Below are 12,407 nucleotides of genomic sequence, written 5' to 3' on the forward strand. Positions count from 1 at the left end.
GCGCCCGCGACTTATGTGGGTTCTCACATCAGAAATTTCTCTTCGCAATTCTAACAAAATAATGTAAAATAAACTTTTTAGCTGAACATTTGTTTTTGATTTGTCTAATTTCCTTCTTCAAATATGTCTCATCTCAATTTTTTGTTGTAATTATACAAGTCATTTACAAAAAGAAGAAAGAGAAAATATGAAGAAGAAAGAAAAAGGAGAGAAAATAGTAATATATAAATTTGCCCATCATTTATTTGGGGGTATTTTTGTCATAAAAAATGTCAGAAAAAGAAAAGAACCTTAAAATGTGCATAAATACAAGTATAGAGACTGCAAATGATATTTTGTAAGTATAGGAACCGCAAACGTGCGTCGTGATAAGTATAAGTCCTAAATATGTAATTCACTCTAAGTTTAAGATATGTTCTTTTTGTTAAACTTTCTAAATATTTTCTTTTCCACATCATTAGTACCATCAAATACCTATACAGACTAAAACTTTTAATCCTTCCTGGACTCTCGTGACTCTTGAAATTGCAACATAATCGTTCATAACTAAAACCATGTTTTTTAGAATTAAGCGGACATTAGCATACAAATATAATTTTTTTTCACAGTTAATAAGTACTTTAATCATAATTAAATTCAACACATGATAATATTCATAAACATAATATTCTGATAAACATATTTATTTAAATTAATATATTACAAATGTACAACGATGTAAATTAAATCCCAGTATAATATTAAAAGCCCATATTATAAAATTTAATATACTAAAAGCCCAAAATTAAACCTACGCCTTCACATCTCCTCTACACCCGGCCGCCGCTGTGCTCACCACTCCGCCCCCGCGCTGCCTCGCGCCTGCACAGCCGCGTCGCGGATCTGCTCTCTTTCTCTGTGCTTAACGTAAGCTCACATTTCTAAAGCTTTCACCTTTTAACCTTGTTGATTGTTCGATGGATTTGAGGAATTTCGATTTTGTTGTTGTTGTGGATTTATATTATCCTCCCATGTTATTTTGGTTTTGAAGGATATCAAAGAGTAGTTGAACGAAAATGGCACCTTCTTTCTCTCTCATCTGTCCCTATGCTGCAATCAAAAAATCACAAAATCAGTCCACAACAATAGTTCTCAAAATTGCAGATTCAATTAGTGACTTCTCTATATATAAGTGTTAGTGTTGAATCCTGTCACCATTTTATTGCACCAATTTTTTATCCAATACTCCCTCCGTCCCACTTTAGGAGTCCCGGTTGAGTTCGGCACGGGTATTAAGAAATGTAAAGGAAAGTTGGTGAAAAAAGATAATGGAACGTGAGTCCTACCTTTTTATATTAGTTTTATAATAAAATGTGAGGGGAAAAATGATAGTGGAATGTGTGGCCTAATACCATTTATGGAGTATTCCAATCGGGACTCCTAAAGTGGGACACTAAAAATGGTAAACCGGGTCTCCTAAAGTGGGACCGAGGGAGTAATACCATTTTTTATCCTGTCTTTTTTTTGACCAATGAGTGACTTTCCCGCCGAAAACAGGGTAAAAAAACTGGCACTTTATATTTTGATAGATAGATTTATACACTGGCTATACATGGAAGGATATATTGTGTCACCACTATACTTACAACACCCTGATCAATTTCCCAGTCTCTTACTAATTTCTTATCAGCTCAAGAGCAAAATAACTCATTAGCAGAATATGTTTGCCTGGTGATTAGTTCCAAATTGCAGACATGATCACATATATAATGCTATGATTGATGGATACTGTAACGTCAACAAAACACTCTTGAGTTCCCATTGCCATATAGGGAGGTTCAGAGATGCATTTGATTAGTTTGTAAATATGGGAAGAACTGACTTATAGGTAAACATGTGTAATTGATTTATGAGTCAGGTTTTACAGTGTCAAGTATATAGTTGTATTTTCTCTTTCGATACATGTATATATATTTATCCATCTAATTTCGATCCACTTCCCAGTCAACATAAATTCCATCCAACAGTTTGAAAGAAATGGCAACTTCGGATAGTAATTTAAGCATGTCTCCTCCCAGTTCTTACAGTGCGGTGGTTCTAGGTGGCACCTTTGATCGCTTGCATGATGGCCACCGCCAATTTCTTAAGGTCTGTCAGTATGCAGCTATTAATTGTAACATAATTAAATGAACTGATCGAATTGCATTAGCTATTGTGACAATGCAGGCCGCGGCAACATTAGCCAAAGATCGAATTGTGATTGGTGTCTGCGATGGCCATATGCTTGTTAATAAGCAGGTTGGTTGTTGTCCAATGTTTCATGTTTTGGAAAAATCATAAATTAATCTGGTACTTATTTTAAGAACACCTAGTCATGATTTAATGGGTTGTGATGACTTGTCTTATCTGAATTTGGAAAAACGGCAAATTTTTATAATTTCTTCACGCGCAATGGTTACCTGGCTGAAGGATGCTAATTTGTCTGTGCCATATTATCGTATTAGGATTAGGTTGTTTGAGAATGTATGCTGTTATGTCTGTTAATCTTTGTGATTGACTTCTGGTTTGGCAAGGCGTTAAATTGAATTTCTGTACAAGGTCTGATAATTTTGTGAACTAGTGAGGTTTTGGAATCAAACAAATTGTCAGTTGAGATTGACTATTCGTTAAGAGTTACATTTTTCAGTTAATTGTACTTAGTTTAGTAATGCTAGACAATTGGAAAGAATATATGATCCATTTCAATTTTTTTGCAGTATTCTAATCTGATTGAGCCTGTTGAAAAAAGAATGAAAAATGTTGAAGATTACATAAAGGTAGTTGATAAATGTCAACTTTAACCTTTCTTATTATGTCTTATAATTATCTTAATTATGCTGCTGCTTTTCTGATTTAGTTGCTAGTTTCTCCAACTAAAAGAATCTTTAACTCACGTCTGGTTTGATGAGATTTGCTGAGATCTATCAAGGGATGATAATGATTATATGATATGCGGGCAAACTATGGTTATTGATCAACTGATTTGTAGTCTTTGTTTATTTTGTGAACTTCTGATGTTTTCATTTGTGTTATCAGAAAGATAACTCTTTTTTCTTTGTGTGGAAACACATACTTCAGTCTGTAAAATTGGAGCTTGTGGTGCAAATAGAGCCAATTGCGGATCCTTATGGACCTTCTATAGTCGATGAAAATTTGGAGGCTATCATTGTCAGGTCCATCCTACTTGTTTCTGGCCGTTGATCTTCTTTCTTTCGTTTTCTTTAATTCTGGATTTATTGAAAAGTTTGGAATTCCTTGACAAGCCTGTGAAGCTTTGCATTTAAAAACCGTGGAGATGTCCCACAAAGAAAAAGTTCATAGCTAAGGAAAGCAAAACTGAATTTCGAATCTTCAAGAATTCATGAAAATTGAAGATATTTGGTAGGTTCATGTGATAGAAACTCTACTTAGAAATGCAGACAGCATATGCCGGGACTGAATTTTATTTCAAACTATATATCTAATTGTCTTTTTCTTTCTGGTGATTATTAATTAGTGCTAAGAAAATTCTCCTTTTTAAATCTATGATATGCTATAGCTAACTCAAAATTTGTTGTGACAGTAAGGAAACATATCCAGGAGGACTATCTGTCAACAAGAAGAGGGCTGAGAGAGGTCTTTCGCAGCTAAAGGTTTCTGATCCTATCCTCTCAGCGTGAGCTAATATGATGTCATATGCATTCAAAATTCATATATTAGTAATTTTTATAGATTGAGGTTGTCGATTTAGTCCCTGAAGAATCGACTGGGGAGAAATTGAGTTCTACTGCATTGAGAAAAATGGAAGCTGAGAAGGCAAGGAAGCTTCAGTTAGAAGGTCAGCTTTAATCCATGTTGTCTATATAAATTCTCAGATGTGCAGATGCAGTCAATGAATAATTCATCAATACCCAGAAAAATATTCTTAATATTTTTTACTTGATTGTTCAAACAAATTCCAGATAGAAAATTGTTTTCACTAAAGCTGTAATCTTTACTCAAATCAGCTGAAAAAGTTCTCAATGTTCTTGTTCATAGTCTTTACATGTTATTTGAATAAAAAAATTTCCATTGTAAATGTTACATAATTAACATTTTCTTCTAGAGTTTTGCTTTTGTATTATTGGGAATCATAATCTATTGATCATTCATTGGTCACAGTGTTTAGTTACTATTAAATTCAGAAATTAATGTAAATTAGTTTTAATTTTAAAGTTAGATCGTAGGCAATTTGTTATGTTATGAGTAATTCAGAGTAAACAATTAAATATATTATTTGATAATAACATTATATACTAGTACTAAAAATTCGAGATGTAATAAAAGATAATAGGGAAATTGGTCCTTAATATCATGAACTTTGTCCAGATTTTGGTTTTTCCCATAAACTTTCAAATTAGTACCATAAATCATGAACTTTCAGATTGGTTTGGTATTTTCCCGATAATCCAAGATTTTTTTAGGAAATTCCCTAAAATATGTTCCTAGCGTTTGTGAAAGAGAGAAACAAGGTTTTGTGTTTTAATTTTTGTAGCGTAGCGTCACAGATATGTGTTTCTAATTAAATTCTTTGTGTTTTTATTAAATTTATTTTGTTTTCTTTATTTTTAGAGTTTTGTTTTGTCAAATAAAAGTACTATTGTGTTTAATATTCCAAATAGATATACCAACATGACATGCCACTTATAAGAATGCTGCTAAATAGGATTCAAAATGTTATATAAATTAATTGAATTTTACACTTGATCATCCGTGGGAAATACCAAACCAATCTGAAAGTTCATGATTTATGGTACTAATTTGAAAGTTTATGGAAAAAACCAAAATTTGGGCAAAGTTCATGATATTATGGACCAATTTCCCAAGATAATACTACTAACTATCATAGGGTAAAGATTAAGATTTTCATGACATGCTGTGGGGGATGGTAAGATTGAAACCCAATATCTCTTTATTATAGCTATCCAACGATAAGATTGAAACGATATAACTCTTTGTTTATAGATATGAGTTTCAACAATTTGTTATTTCTAATCCAAAGGGAGATATTATAAAGATAAAGATCAAAACTAGCCAAAGTTACAAAACACACAAAACGTTGTCATTTTTTGTGTGCAGATATACGACTTTAACTTAATGAATTGAGTTTTGTAAGCAATTACAAAAATAAAGAAATTTCAAAATATAGACAAATTCAATACAATTATTTATGTAACTGTTCACGAATACGTGTAAGGAAGAAAAGTGAAGTTGTTCTTAGATTTCTTGGCATGGATTTGTATCTCATTCGGACGTTTGGGTGTAAACACTACTTTTTTTTATTTGGCAACGAAAGAAAATACTGTAAAAGATATTCTCTCCGTCCCACAAAGATTGTCTCATTTTTCCATTTCCGCCCGTCCCACAAAGTTTGTCTCATTTCACTTTTACTATTTTTGGTAGTAAACCTCATATTCCACCAACTCATTCCTACTCACATTTTATTATAAAACTAATACTTTAAAAGTAGGACCCACATCCCACCAATTTTTTCAACTCACTTTTCATTACATTTCTTAAAATTCGTGCTGGATCAAAGTGGGACTATCTTTGTGGGACGGAGGGAGTAATATTTACAACCTAAGTTAGAATGTCAACAGTGGTGCTGCGCGGCGTGGAAGGGGCGGTTCTCCAGCGGTCGGCACAGCAGACCAATGTAGTGCGCCGACTGCTTTGGCGCCAGTGCCGGAATATTTTTAATTTCATTTATTTTCTGAATTTTTCTTTAAATATATCCATTGTCTCATTTTTTTCATTCACACCTCCACATCCACACTACAATTCCAAATTTATATTTTCATCTCTTTACCTAATTCATTTGTTTCATTCCATTCCAAACTTCATTCTAAAATTTTACTCAAATCCTCTCATAAAATTGCTGACGTCGAGTATCAACACATGTTGGATGAGGCATTTGACACGGTGGTTGAAGAGGTGGAGCGGGAAGTCCAAGACGATGCGGAGAGTGCGTTGGCGGCGGCGGTCCCTCGTTTGATTCATCATCGGCGGTTAATCCGGCGTGACCTTGCCGGGGCTAACCAACGGCTGATTTCCAACTACTTTATCGAAAACCCCCGTTATCCCCCAGAGTTTTTCCGTCGGTGCTTCAGAATGTCGCAATGACTCTTCCTCCATATAGCAACGTCATTAGCTGGGCGGTGCTTCACCCTTCGACGGGATGCCAGCCACCAGATCGGACTGTCGATGTTACAGAAGTGCACCGCTGCAATTAGGCAATTGCCTATGCCGAACCGACTGACATGTTCAACGAATACCTGCATATGGGTGAGACGACTAGCTTGGAGGTTCTGAGGCAGTTTTGCAGGGGCATCAGGGACATCTTCGGTCTAGAGTATCTTCGAAAGCCAACCGCACAAGACTGCCAGATACTGCTGGATATGCACGGGACGGTGCATGACTTTCCAAGGATGATGTGCAGCATTGATTGCATGCACTGGGAATGGAGGAACCGCCCGGTGGCGTGGAAAGGGCAATTCAGTACTGGCTTCATAAGCAAACACCCGTCGATGATCCTTAAAACCGTGGCTGACTACCAGTTGCGGACCTAGCATGCGTATTTCGGTGTTGCAGGTTTTAACAACGACATCAACGTTCTGCAGTCGTCACCCCTCTTCAATGAGCAGTGCCGTGGTGAGGGTCCAGAAATCCGCTTCATGGCCAACGTCAAGCAGTACAACAGGGGCTACTATTTGGCAAATGGGATATACCCTCGGTGACCCGTATTTGTGAAGACGGATCGACATCCTGTTGGTCCGAAGAAAGCCTACTTCGCGCAACGTCAAGAGGGTGCGAGGAAAGATGTTGAACGAGCTTTTGGTGTGCTTCAAGCGCGATGGGGCATTATATGGTGCCCAGCAAGAATTTGGCACCAAAACGATGTCGCTGATATCATGTATGCATGTATCATATTGCATAACATGCTAACAGATGATGAAGGCTCGCTTGCAGAGCGCTGAGCATTGGACGACGATGCTAGTTCAAGTCATGGTGTTGTCACCACACCTTACAAATGGGTGTACCGCATAGTAAAGAATACTTGCTCCAAGCTTTCACCGATATGTGCAGGGAAGGAGAACACCTGGCACTCCAGGCCGATATGATGGAAGAGCTCTAGGCATGTAGGGGAGCGGGCACATCGTGATACCATGACGGTGGTGTTGTGTTTAGTGTTTTTAGCTAATTTTCGTTGATAATTTTCCAATATTCATAATACAACAAATATTTGGTTTTAATAATTTTTTAAATTAGTTATTTTTTTTCTAATTATTTTCATCTGATAATTTTTATTTTGGTCCAATTGAAATATACCAACAATTGAATAAATAATGTCATTTGTTGTTGTGGCGTGACTGTTTATTGGGCTGGACAAATTTTTGTGGTTGTGGAAGTGTTTTTATGGCTCTGGAAATGTTTTTGTGGATGTGGCATGGCTGTTCCGTCGCTGGTGGCCACCACTCTGGACACTCTTATAGTTACAAAGGTAGTGATAAAATGTTAACTCATATATTGTATAAACTCCAAACTTTTCAACACAATGTCAACACAGTGTAAAATTTCAAGATTTTGATGTCTATCACATGTCAATACAATGTCAACACGGTGTCAACCGTTGAAACTGTGTTGGAATTTTCTGTTGATGTTATTTTGTCATATATTAACATTTTTAACGGTCTAGATCATAATTTGAAGTTTGTACAATATTTAGAATTTGCATTTAATTACATTCCTAGTTACAAATAGGCAATGTGAGCAGGAATCAGATTATAATTGCAGTTATATCAATCAAATATGCTTTCTTCATTGATTCGTGCATTTTTTAGTGTTTTTGGACTCATTAGGATGTATTGGGACGGATCCAGCTACTAGTTAAAATGGGCAAATGCCCCACCTCAAATTCCATCACATATACAAAAATTATATTATAAAATATATTTGCTTTAATTTCTCACTAATTGGTCCTCTTAAATCTCTTAAATTTTGTCTATGTATATTTTTGCCCCTCTTTATATAAATTCCTGGATCCGTTCCTGAGGATGTATATGTACTCCCTTGCCTCCATCCCAGAAAGTTTATCATTTTCATTTATGTTTGTCCCATAAAGTTTGTCAGGTTTCACTTTTACTACTCTCTCTGTCCCAAGAAAGTTGAGTCGTATTCCTTTGTAGTCCGTCCAAACAAAGTTGAATCATTTCTTTTTTTAACAAAAGACAAAACATCTAATCATTCTTACTTTATTCCATTACTTACTTTACTCTCTTTTATCTTTTCTACTATTTCATCTCTCCTATTTATCTAATATAAATTCTTAATCTCCGTGTCCAAAAGTTTTGTATCAACTTTTTTGGAACGGAGGGAGTACCATTTTTAGTAGTAGATCTCATATTTCACTTCATTCTCACTCACATTATAAAACTAATAAATAAAAGTAGGACTCATATTTCACTAATTTTCTAATTCACTTTCTATTTCATTTCTTATAAATACGTGACGGGTCAAAACATGACAATTTCTGGGATGGATGGAGTATTTTCCATGCAAAAATGAATGAGTGGAATTTGGTAACGAATCTCAGACAAAATTGGAAAGTGAAGTGAAAGATTTCAAGATGTGGCGCATGTTTCCATTGTGTTCCACCCGATCGAATAAGATTGCATCATCTTATCACCCAGTCAAGTGTTCATGAGTGTATGTGATCTAATGGGTGTTACACGACTTGGTAGCCGTAGCACTGTGCCGACTTAGCACCCTGCTAGGGTGAGCTTCATGGCAATTGTCTCTAGAGAGCACTATTCGGCCGGGTAGATGATGTGCCGATGGGTGATCAATTTGAGTTAGAGACTTTTACGCTGTGATAAACCCAAACTTAAAATGTTTCAAGGGGTTAGACTTAAGTTTTTTTCTCTAAAGTCCAAATCTATCCCAATTTAGAGAGGACATTTTGAGCCCTAGATAAACCCCCCCGAAGATCGTAATTCGACATCGAGAAATTCATACAAGAACCGAAGGATCAAAGGAAGTTCAAGGCAAGAAGGAGAAGACTGAAGAACACAAGATTTATCCCATTTAGTTCTATGTAGTTATTTCTTTAGCATGTGTTTGGTTTGGTTTGGTTTGATTTTGGTTGTTACCATAACCATATGCACCGATCCGATAGAGTAAAGGGCAGAGTTTATCTAAGTGGATAATTATATTACTCCATGTTTTATCTCTTAAGTAACTAAACTAAAGAAATTTAAGATTTGAAACTAGCTATCCTATGTTGTTTGAACTATTTACTTTTAATATCAAGACCTAGTTTTATTTTATCTATTATTGTGGGATAGCTAATGTGTCTAATTTTTTGACAAACTATTATTGTGGGATAGCTAAAGTATGCTAAGAAATCGAGAAATGAGTAGTATGATAGATAAAACAGATAGTGCAATAGGTCAATAGGAACGATATGCCTAAGACTAATTAGCGAGGATACCTATGATTATTTTTGAACTACAAAATAAGAGCTTTAATCAGTCCATGTCCATCTATAATTTACATTGGGTTTAATAAAGAAAAAGTAAATTAACCGCGATTGTGAGTAAACCACCCTCATTATCGATCAACATTAGTTCTGATCTAAATAATTCTCATCTAAACTACTAAACTAGTAACTTCTGTCTCCAAAAACTACTTTCAAAAGAGATAAATATTTGTTACCGAACAACCGTATACCCCAAAATCAGATAACAAATACCTATATGGATATGATTATAAGATTTTATCGGATAGAGGATATCATTGTAGTACTATATATATCGGGATAAAAAAATATCTCCCTTTTGAATTACTACTATTTCGCATTTAAGCTTATCAAATCATATAATCAAATACTATAGTATTTTTTTAGTATTTAAATAGTCGCTAACTTTGATTTAACATAATCTTCCTTACCGTAGAAAACATACCAAACCCTAACTCAATTAATTGGATATAGATATAGGATTTTAGTGGATATCGATGCAATATTATGTCCCATACCCAAGTAAAAAAGAATTCTTGTAAAACCCTATATAAACTCCCTCTAATATTTTCTACACAACGCATTCTTCAACTAAATACTTAGAATAAATGCTGAACAACAAGCACAGTGGTACTTGTAAAATGAAGTCAGAAAATGCAATTATTTTTGCGAGCACAATGAATGCTCGCTAAAGTTGAATATTGCGACAACCTTGAGGAAGTTTTGCAAGAAAAAAATGCTTGCAATGTACTAATTTAACCGTTAGATATTGCAAGCAACTTGGCGAGCACTAGTTAATGTGCTTGCAAATTTTTAAGCATGTGCTTGCTAAAGTTCTTGCAAATTTTGCTACGAACGAAATGGGAAGCACCTTTCTTACTTGCAAAGTGCTTGCAAAATAACTATTTGCAAGCATATATGCTTATTTGCAAGCACTTTGGTGCTTGCAAAACAACTTTTTTTTTTGTAGTGTACATTACGGATTTACATTTTTAATCTCGAACATTTTGTGTATTTTAATTTTTAATTTATTTGTGTATTTTATTGTGTTGTACTTCAATAATATGAATGCGTTATAATTTTTATTATAATTCATAAAAGAATTTATATAATTTTTGTATGAGCTTTTTAATTAAAAATATATGAAAAAGAAAATATTTAATAGGGTTGAGTTTGGGTCAATATTTAATAAATTGGAGGTTGTATATATGGATAAATAAGAAATAAATATTTTATTAAAAAGTTGATTAGGGTTGGATTAGTTGAGGGTTAGTTATGAGGGTATTCTAACGTATAACATGGGAATATGGTTTATGTACACGAAATTTTGATATATATATATAATTTGATTCGGCAAATGAGATTATGCTACATACAAAAAATGGCTACCGTCAACTTAAATATTGATTCACATGGTCCTTATGATCATAAAATTGGGAGACTAAGCAAATTAGTTTTTAGATTTTATTTATTTCTAGTTAGTAGAATCAGTAAAAAGTGTCCTCCAACTATCGGGAAAGATGGTAATTTCGAAATCTCCATTTAATAGGAGAGATTTGGTATCACAAGGCAACAATTTCTTTCAATCATTGAATTTCTGTCAGCTTTTGATTTGACTGTACAACATTCGTAAAATGGTCATAACTTTCTCCACAAAACTCCAATTCAGATGTTCAAGGTACCCACACGAAGCTCTTTCGAAGACGAAGAGAATGATATGTAGTAGACACTGATTGAACTTCAGAATCGCTGGAAGAATGGGCTCGAACAGAGGCTGCTACATCTTGGCCTTTTTGCATGTTTTTCCAATCTTTTTTTAATCATTTATCAACAAATACATCATAATACCAAAATGTATCTTATGCAATTTAATAATATAAATTTGCATGATTGACATTTAAAACGAGCAAAATCTAAGTCTTAAAAACATGCAAAATTCGTGTTTATCACTCTATGCCAAATTGCTTGAGTCATATTCAATTTTGAGTTATCCTAAATTACTTAGTCATTTCCCCTTTCAATTAAAAACAAAACATCTAATTATATCTAAATCCTAAAACATAAAATTTGTATAGGGATCTATCTTGAACCAAAAAATAAAAGGTGCCATTTTTCTATCAACGTGTCATTTTCAATTTATTTAAATAGCATTTGATTACACGTTCAGTGGATTTTATATTATTCAAACAATTAAGCACCAACAGTTTAGTTATTTTCGAACGATTTCAATCAAAGAAATTGTACAACAGCGAACTCATACTTTTAGCGAATATATATCATTAGGGAAATTTCTTAATAAATTTAAATCCACTTAATTAATAAGTACTCAATTGTGAATGCGATATTGACGATTTACATTAGAAATTTCTTGATAAATTTGAATCCACTCAATACTCTTTGACGATTTCAATCGGAGATATTTTACACATATAGAAATTTTCTGTCGAATATTATTATTGACGATCTACATTAGAAATTTCTAAATAAATTTAAACCACTTAATAGTCATATTCACAATTTCAATTGGAGAAATTCTACAAATGCCATTTTCTGCCGAATTTATGATAATATTATTATTGACGATATAAATTAAAAATCTATCATCTATCAATCATTATATAAAGTGAGAGTTTTCTAAAGTTATTTTTGGCGGGAAACATGATAAACAGTGAGAGTTTTCTGAAGTTAGTTTTCACGGGGAAACATGATAAAATGTGGACAACTTATATTATTCTTGATTTAGATCAACTCCAATCATTCACCAATGGTATAAAAAAGTTCTCAAACCATACACCATACGCAAATTCATTTTTTGGATATTTTATTGAAACAACACCAAATTTAGAGTAAACAC

General features: G+C 33.9%; 2 protein-coding genes across 4 annotated transcripts; both read left to right on the plus strand.

Moving 5' to 3' along the window:
• Window positions 1-778: 778 nt before the first annotated feature.
• LOC125195715 (phosphopantetheine adenylyltransferase-like) lies at window positions 779-4,080 on the plus strand. 3 transcript variants are annotated; one of them, XM_048093888.1, is made up of 8 exons: window positions 781-906; window positions 1,719-1,867; window positions 1,984-2,127; window positions 2,206-2,277; window positions 2,736-2,795; window positions 3,097-3,191; window positions 3,581-3,650; window positions 3,730-4,080. In XM_048093888.1, exons 3-8 carry the CDS (start codon window positions 2,017-2,019, stop codon window positions 3,844-3,846), a joined length of 525 nt encoding a protein of 174 aa, XP_047949845.1. In that variant the 5' UTR covers window positions 781-906; window positions 1,719-1,867; window positions 1,984-2,016; the 3' UTR covers window positions 3,847-4,080. The 3 variants fall into 3 exon arrangements, with proteins under 3 accessions (XP_047949844.1, XP_047949846.1, XP_047949845.1); XM_048093887.1 differs by lacking the exon at window positions 1,719-1,867 and having other exon boundaries at window positions 779-906; XM_048093889.1 differs by lacking the exons at window positions 1,719-1,867; window positions 2,736-2,795 and having other exon boundaries at window positions 779-906.
• Window positions 4,081-6,296: 2,216 nt separating this feature from the next.
• On the plus strand, window positions 6,297-6,773 carry LOC125193590. Its single transcript, XM_048091421.1, has 2 exons — window positions 6,297-6,534; window positions 6,628-6,773. The coding sequence occupies exons 1-2, from the start codon at window positions 6,297-6,299 to the stop codon at window positions 6,771-6,773; spliced, it is 384 nt and encodes a 127-aa protein (XP_047947378.1).
• The last annotated feature ends 5,634 nt before the right edge of the window (window positions 6,774-12,407 follow it).

This window comes from Salvia hispanica, chromosome 6 (assembly GCF_023119035.1).
Source record: "Salvia hispanica cultivar TCC Black 2014 chromosome 6, UniMelb_Shisp_WGS_1.0, whole genome shotgun sequence".
Lineage (NCBI taxonomy): Eukaryota > Viridiplantae > Streptophyta > Magnoliopsida > Lamiales > Lamiaceae > Salvia > Salvia hispanica.

Excerpts from the sequence above, each read along its gene's own strand:
- LOC125193590 (XM_048091421.1), top strand. The coding sequence starts at position 6,297 with ATGTTCAACGAATACCTGCATATGGGTGAGACGACTAGCTTGGAGGTT. Across the intron at positions 6,535-6,627 it reads GGCGTGGAAAGGGCAATTCA|GTTTTAACAACGACATCAAC; the intron begins GTACTGGCTTCA and ends TCGGTGTTGCAG.
- LOC125195715 (XM_048093887.1), top strand. The coding sequence starts at position 2,017 with ATGGCAACTTCGGATAGTAATTTAAGCATGTCTCCTCCCAGTTCTTAC. Across the intron at positions 2,128-2,205 it reads GCCACCGCCAATTTCTTAAG|GCCGCGGCAACATTAGCCAA; the intron begins GTCTGTCAGTAT and ends GTGACAATGCAG. Across the intron at positions 2,796-3,096 it reads ATGTTGAAGATTACATAAAG|TCTGTAAAATTGGAGCTTGT; the intron begins GTAGTTGATAAA and ends CACATACTTCAG.